We start from the raw sequence: 8,115 nt of genomic DNA, 5'->3' as shown, positions 1-8,115 counted from the left end.
TTACATTAAGAAAATTTCTTCTGGATATTAAATGATTGTGTGAAGTTAAGGATTTGATAAACTATTGCCTCTAGATATTGGAAATTTAGTAAAAAAATTCTTAAATATTTTAGGAGCATTTATTTTATCAGAATTTTCTTCAGTAAATTACAAATTCTGAATAGCACACACAGGTTCAATAATGTAAATTGACGAGCTCAATGAGTGAATACATTTATTTATTAAAAAAATATTCAAACATAATGTACATAACTGATGAAAGCAAGATTTTACAAATATCATTCACAATTTCACATATTTTTCTACACCATGTAATCAATTATTACGCTGCTTTAGAGTACCAGTAAACTTTGGGAATTACAAAAAAAATATGCTTAAATAACAGAAATATAGTTTTTCTTGAAACTGCGTGACCCAACAGCAATTAATCTGGAAATATATATATACATTCAAAAGCAATACTTTAAGAGAGCCAAGATAAAAACTCTACTGAAAATTGAAAATTACAATTATGGCAAAAAAATAGTCTACGCGTACATGGTAAATACCCATATTTCGTTATCTTTGACCCTAGTAATAGGTCAATACAGGGGCGCAACAAAATACTTTGTCGCCCGGGCAAGCCAGAATTTTGGTACCCCCCCTTGCATGTAGAAACAGTTAAAGGGTGAATTCTGCACCCCTTCTGGTCCAGCGCCTGGGGCACCAGACCCAGATGCCCTCCCCCCCCCCCCAGTTGCAGCCATGGGCCAATAATAAGCTAATCTTAAAATCCTAATAAATGTATAAAAACATCACCACATTAGGATAGATAATCACCAATAAAATACACACATTGATTCCTTTTAATAAATATATTTGTCTGTAGCTAGTATTCTCCGAACCAAGCTTTCTCTCCTCACCTAAACAAATAAGCAATGACGATTTTCTGGCTTTCAGTATTTTCTGGCTTTATAATGACAATTGAGAAAATAAGGTTATTTGAGAATATCACATACATAATCATCACTCAGAACTTTTGGAAGGCCTATATTCTTCTTCCGTTGAGGAGTAAGAAGTTTCGGTGGATTAGGAACCTGGAACAAGGTCGGCACAGCAGTTTGCTTTAACTTCTTGCAGCCATCTTGCCTTTTCAACTCATACTGGTTTTCTTCAAAATGTACCTAATTTAAAAAGGGACAATAACGAAAAATTACCACACAGCCTTTTTTTATACCTTAATTCAAAGTAATGTCAGGTAAGTGCATATTGCATCACACATAAGAATGATAAAACAGCATAACATACATATTTTTAAGTGATTAATACGGTACAAATATTAACGTCCAAAACAGTCAAAATTCCTTTTAAGGGATACACATCTGTTTTTCAAAGATGAAAAATTCTGCCCCAATTTCTCAGAATAGGAATTAAAATCTTCATTAACCATCATAATTAATCTCTAAATACTGGACACTCATGGAATTCTTAATACCTATCCTTAAAGTATTTTCTTCAATTACAGTAATGGGGATGTCTGAATCTGCTCTAAAATAACGCATCTGAATTTCCAGTAAACACAGTAAATAGCCTATTGAACAGGATCTAACAAGAAACCTAATCTAAAAGGATGCAAGCACCTTTACTTTATCACTAACAAACGTTGCATAGATTTGGACCTTCGCAGTCTTCCGTACTCTGCCACGAAGCTGGGCTAGAAGAGATCTCATCAAAAGGATAAGTCCAGTGGCAAATTTCTGGTGCTCATTCACTAACAAAACAGTGTAGATTTGAACCTTTCGCTTACGAAATTGCCTAGATGTGTAGTGAGCTGTGTAATATAGAGCTTTTCTATGAATTTGTGAAAAAGAGCTTGAGATGGACGATCTGACTGAAATCTGTAATCCCTATAAAACACTCCCTACTAATCCCTGCCATTCACAATACTTGCTCATGAGTCTTTTTCTTCATTTAGTTAAAGGAAAAAACAGTTACTTGTAGCAGGACTTGACAAATCCCACCAGGGCGCCATGGCGATGAAATGCCATTACAGATTTTATAAAGTAAATCATGTGATAAGTAAATTTGAGTCTTTTAATTTCAAGGCGGCATGTGTCTCTTAAAGTAGGAAAAAGATATAGAAAGTTGGAAAAAAAAAAACATTATTCATTACCATTTTATTTGAGATTAAGATCACCCTTGGCTCCTAAGAAGTTTGACTGGCATTAATTTTTTTTCCCTCTTGATTTGTCAAACCCTGACTTACATTTTTTTTGTTTGTTTACATTTTCTATTTCGTATATTATTGAATCTATTGTGTACTTTTGTTTTACACATTACCAGTTTATTATTACCTCCATAATTTTTTTCATGCATGGTTATTTGTTTCTTGTTCAACGAAATTATCCTTTAATTAATCAAATTAGCAGTACATCTAAATGGTATGAACAGAGTTTTTGGAACATAACCAAGGTTGTGTGATAAAGGAAAAATATCAATGGAGATGTATTCCACATACTAGAAAGATAGGATGCAACAGTTCATATCTTTATCTTTAGTATATATTATCAGTGTGCTTACAATCTGGTCAATGAACTTAAAACCATTTTCATGAAATGGGGAAAATTCCACAGATGAATAAATAATTATAATACCACTTAAAACAATGGAGGCAGCACAAAATTTATATTGACGTGCAGTGTTTTGTGTGATTTGTTGTGAATTTGTGTATTGTGATAACGGACATCAGAAATAAGTGTGAAATAGGTAGTGAATGAAAAAAAAAACTGATTTTCAAAAAGGTTTTTCTTGCTATCATTATAACGTGTTTCGCAATTGCATATCTATGCAATGAGATATGGTGGTGACAGTTGAGGAAACTTCTTCTACTGAAAATTATGCACACATTGTTGAGCTTAATACTCATTTAAAAAAGTAATTGTTACGCGCCTTTTATATCACACTTACCAGAAAATGTGTTCATGCCAATGTCAATGTAAAAAAATATTAACATTTATAATGTGTTTTGACGGTTATAATGTCAATTTCTATTTTTTTATCTTTCTCATAGTAATTGCTAATTTGCCTCTCAGAACATATTAAATAGATAACAGACTGCAAAATAAATTCAATTGAATTTTTACCTCATCGGTTTTTTAATCTATGGCTTTTTTTAATTTGCTGAGCATCAAGTGTTTGAAGCGGCAGGCTTTTCAAAGCATTAAAGGGATAAATAAAAGTAAGATAGCAATATAAAAAAACAGTACGTTATTGAATATTGAAGTTATTTTCATGTGTCTGTATGGTGTTGGGTCTGAGAAAAAAATTTCAACATTTCTGCTTCACAATACTTAAATGCGTTTTTCTCAAAGTGATTACTGGCGAATGATTTGACATTGTTATGCAATTTTTCACACTTACTAAGCTATTATAGGGATATAGATAGAATTTTTGAGATTCATTGAAAATTTTAAAAATGTTTAAATTTAAGAAAAATTATAAAAATGTCTAAAATTTAAGAAAAATTATAAAAATGTCTAAAATTTAAAAAAAATAGAAATTTTAAATTCCGAATTTGAAAAAATTACTTTCCATCATACTTTCTTGAAACTCCAAAGAAATTGGAATGTATTATTCTTGAGAAAGAAGAAAAAACCAGTTTTTGCATGGGCAAAATTTAATCCATGAGGTATTTGTTTCAAAACTCATGCATGTAGTGCGAGTGAAAAAATTTAAAAACCTTTTTCCAAGCAAGATAATGATTTAAGCTGAACATGAAATTAATTTTAAAATAGTAAGATTAAATTAATTCTTTGTAATTAATTTGCAAAGTAGTAACTGCATGTGCCTTGCAAGAAAGAGAGAGTGCTCACCAGTCCAGTAACACAAACTAATGATACCAATCACAATTTTGTAGTCTGTTAAAAGAATTATGGGGGACAGAAAATGGAATCAATAGAAATACGACGTCTATCACATTAATTTTTAATCCCATTAAATTTGATTTTCAGTGAAGATACAATTTTAGCTAATTACTCCCAATCTGCAAGCGATAAGTCGCCAAACCAGCAGAGCTCACTACAGCAAGCAAGGAGGATTGAAGGACCGATTTCCAACTGATTTGAAATCACCTTGTTCTCTTAGTTGAAAATGCCAAAATTAAAACATTTCTATTTTCCACAGAAATATCACATGAAATTTTGCCTCAAAACATAACAAAATAAGTTAAAATTCACTATAACAGTAATTCGTCGTAGTAGCGATAAATCGCCAAACTGAGAGCCGAGAAAGTGAGCATTCCACGATAAATTCATAAATAATTTGAATTTAAATTAGTTCTCTTGGTCAAAATTATGTACCTATGCATCTTTTCTCTTAAATCAAACGGAACAAAAAACCGGGAAAATGATTGAAAATCACCATAACTTTTATATCTAAACACAACACGTGAGCAATGGCGCCAAATATCGTCTGCTACCTCCAAACGATTTATTTTTTCATATAGTTCTCATTTAAAATCATTATCACAAATACGATTTTGAAAAAATAAAATTCACACAGAATAATTAAATTTAACTCACTTCACACAGGCGAGCTCCGTTTCCTGGTATGAAATCGTCTCTCCTGGAGTTCACGATCCACTTCTCGCGTCGTTCTTTTTCCGCCGGAAATCTAAACATTCTATAAAACCTTTTTTGTCGGAATTGGAACACTTTGGAGCCGAACAACAAGGCATTTCTGAAGTTATTTCACGAAAAAAATCGATAAAAACAACTACAAACACAATAAATTTAACTAATATATAGGAGCGTTGAAGGGACCCTACAATGCGATGATAGTAAGCAGTGCTACAAAAAGGACCAGAATGCCGCATGCACCAGCCTGTGTATTAAGGAGTTCTACTCAGGGCTATCGCGCGACCCCTGATGTTTCAGTTCGTAGGAGGCCATAATGTCTGGATAGAATGAAAATTGGCGTAAACAGACGTCGTATTCCACAGTGAAATTGTCTTTGGGTATAGCCACTAGAATAAGGGCCCTTATCAAGTCGCCTTACCTTTGGGTGCCGATAAAGCACATGAACCCCCCCCCCCCAACATCCTGGAACAGGAGCCCCGTAGGCTGCACTCTTCAGTGAACCCCCTATATAAAGTGAACTAATAGTGGGAAAAAATGACAAGAATGGTCCAGGCCCCAGGCCTGAAGCCTCGCCAGCCCCACTCTCGTGGGCGGGTTATGATACTGAGACAGCTTTACTGCAAGCTTTTGTACAAAATACAGTGGATCCCGCATATAACGTTTTCCTCCTTAGTGCGACTCTCTGGTGCCAACTCTTATTACTGATACTCATCAAGATTTCTCGTTTAAAGCGTTTTCTCGCAAAATGTATTGTACGGAATGGCTGTAATGACGTGTGTACTGAATCACGCAATTTCGCTCATGTCCCCTCTAATATAATCCCCTCCCTCTCCCAGTCTAGTTAAAATAAATTTTCAAAATTAAAAGTGACAAAGTGAATGAGAAGAGAATATTTAAAAATATAAATGAAATAGACTGTATATATAAGAGATAGGTTATATAATAAGATTTGAAAACTCAAAAGTCTTAAATTATTAGGAATTATCCCTTTTGGAAAATAAAAAAATTCTTTTTTCAATATTTGTTTATATCTTAGAATTATATAGAATTGATTTTTTTTTTCAAATCCCACATTCCATAAATATTTCACAAAAGAATGAATGAAATTCATTGAACAAATGAAGAAAAGTTTTCATCAACTTGATCGAGTCAAATTTCGTTACAACATCCTAGCATTAACACGAAATCACCAGGTTCTGCGAAAACGAGCCAAATGTAATAGCGCAGAACCTGTTCTTTCCCCGACAATACTGCTCATATTTTCTTCACGTTCGACAAGTTTTATGAATAGCGTGCGCTGTCTATTATATCTTTAGTTTATGAATAATCCCCTCCCTCTCCCAGTCCGAACAAATCAAGGGTTTTTTTCCTCGCTTCTGAAAAAAAAAGGCTACATTCCGCATCAGCCTTTTTTATTCGCTGTACTGTCTTGAGGACACATCTCCCCTCAAAACTTCTATTCACAGACGACATTCTTGGATCGGTTGAACAGAAACATATTTACGGTTCGCGTCTGCAAAAATACAGTTGTTCGAAATCTTTTAGTAAAATAGTTGAACGAGTTTGCGTACATGAAGGATGAATTTTTTTTCCCACGTGGATGAATCCTACGGTTCTAGCCCAAAGTTCTAGCCCCTGTAAGCAGAGCTAAAAATGTGTATTTTTGTTAAATTTTTATTTTGAGCATTAAGAGTTATAACTATAATAAATCTATGTCCGAAGAGTTTGGCCCTGCCTCGAGGCCAGTTGCGATGTTTGTTGAATTGTGTTTCATAAAGTTTAAAAACGCTTACTTTTAATAGGGCATATCTACAAATTACAGAGTAACCTCGTTCATACGTCACTCAGTTATACGACTTTCATGTTTATACGACGTTTAACTTTGGTAGCAATTGGTAACAATTCATTTTAAACAACAATACAACAAATACATTTTAATGTTAAAATATTTCACTCATTTATTTAACGCAAAACCTCAATTATTCGACGTTTTCACTTCGACTCAAACTCGGAAACTTTTGAAAAAAGAAAAACGTAATTTATATCCACATCAAAATTTTTGTATGCAGTGAAAAAGCGTTGCTGCAACAGTTCTTGCATGTTGTCACCGCAAAAGACATAAATTTTAGGGTGATTGCTGACGTATACGAAAATTGCCAGTGGCTGATGACCATTTAGAGTGGACACTTAGGTGATTTGTTTATTGCCTCTTTCTGAGAATACGCAGATGTGGAGAGTCCCGAAGAAATGGGTTTCAATTGTTTTGATGGCCATATGACCTTTCAGAATTTTTTCTCTCCCTATGTTTTCAACGTTATCCGGAGAGGGTGAGAAAGTCTACTGTAAGCATTTGGGTACAGGTCTGCCGAAAAGAGACAGATACGGTACACATGCACAGTAATAAGTTCTTTCGATCATTTCCTGTAGAACTTTCTTTCGATGTGGTGCTTTGCTTGCTGACAGGGCCGTCTTAAGAGCATCATGGGCTCCCGGGTCAATTGATTTTTCTGAGGCCCAACCTGGAGAATTCTCGAAAATTTCAATTAGTTCCTATTTTTGTGTGGCCCCTCTTCTCTTGAGGCCCCCGGGCCGTGCTCGGGTGGGGCCATGCGTTCAGACGGCACTGCTTGCTGACTGTGTCAAATCTGCCGTTCGTAATTTAGGAAAAACAAAAAACGTTCTCTCTAAAAAAACGGGAAATTTTAGAAGAATTGATAACGAAAGTTCATCTTGCAAACTAGTTGAATATCTTCGTTTCAACTTTTTGAAACGATTATAAAGCAGAGAAACAAAACCAAAGAGCAAGCTCCTGATTGAAAATCATCTACTGTCAAAAAAAAATCCATTTTTTTTTCCACGCTAACAAAAAAAGCACTTTCAGTGTAATATGAGCTACCATGAATCCCTCTTGGTTTTTCGGATCAGTTTAGTATAAAGTGCTCTATTTCTATGGAAAATTATTCTAAGAACTTCCCTATTATCATCATTAGCTGTAAGAAATCTTTTACTGGCTCTAGCCTTTCTCCTGCCCATCTCCAGATCCTTGGTCCACCAATTGTCAAAATACCTGTTTCTTTGCTTGTTGACTCTTAGGTAAAGGCTACCTTTATCTTGAATATTATTGAAAGTATACTGATTCAATTGTTTTTCGTTCTCAGCCGATTGAATTTTATTGAGATATTGATGAATGTCCTTTTCTAATGATTTCAAGAATTTATAAATTCGACGTTGAGAATTTTGTCGTATAACTGAGTATCGGTGATTCTTGTATAGAAATTTCTATATAATGATGAGGGCTGCGTGATATATCTTCCTTAAGAACTCTCCAAGTCAACTGATTCAAGGGCGAGACAAAATTAGAAAGTGTGACGTCAGGAGCCCCTATTGCTCCGAAGTGCTCATAAGTCGTGGATCCATTATTATGAAAGACTAACTGATGAGCATTAACAAAGTCCAAAAGCAACCATCCTCTTGGATTATTGTCTTTATACCCCCAGCT

General features: G+C 34.4%; 1 protein-coding gene across 1 annotated transcript; it reads right to left on the bottom strand.

The window, feature by feature from the left end:
* Positions 1-248: 248 nt before the first annotated feature.
* On the bottom strand, positions 249-5,567 carry LOC149086507 (THAP domain-containing protein 5-like). Its single transcript, XM_089255962.1, has 3 exons — positions 4,560-5,567; positions 999-1,163; positions 249-429 (listed from the first exon to the last, which is right to left on the bottom strand). The coding sequence occupies exons 1-3, from the start codon at positions 4,656-4,658 to the stop codon at positions 358-360; spliced, it is 336 nt and encodes a 111-aa protein (XP_089112088.1). The 5' UTR covers positions 4,659-5,567; the 3' UTR covers positions 249-357.
* Between the last annotated feature and the right edge of the window lie 2,548 nt (positions 5,568-8,115).

This window comes from Pholcus phalangioides, unplaced genomic scaffold (assembly GCF_987345545.1).
Source record: "Pholcus phalangioides strain wild (caught in Gottingen) unplaced genomic scaffold, Ppha-v1.0 ptg000004l_1, whole genome shotgun sequence".
Lineage (NCBI taxonomy): Eukaryota > Metazoa > Arthropoda > Arachnida > Araneae > Pholcidae > Pholcus > Pholcus phalangioides.
This window is presented reverse-complemented; position numbering and strand designations above follow the sequence as displayed.

What these genes read in the sequence shown, in the direction of transcription:
- LOC149086507 (XM_089255962.1), bottom strand. Translation starts at nt 4,658, where the DNA reads ATGTTTAGATTTCCGGCGGAAAAAGAACGACGCGAGAAGTGGATCGTG. An exon ending in ACGGAGCTCGCCTGTGTGAA is followed by an intron (nt 1,164 to 4,559) that starts GTGAGTTAAATT and finishes TTTTTAAATTAG; the next exon opens with GTACATTTTGAAGAAAACCA. An exon ending in AAGTTCTGAGTGATGATTAT is followed by an intron (nt 430 to 998) that starts GTATGTGATATT and finishes ATATATTTCCAG; the next exon opens with ATTAATTGCTGTTGGGTCAC.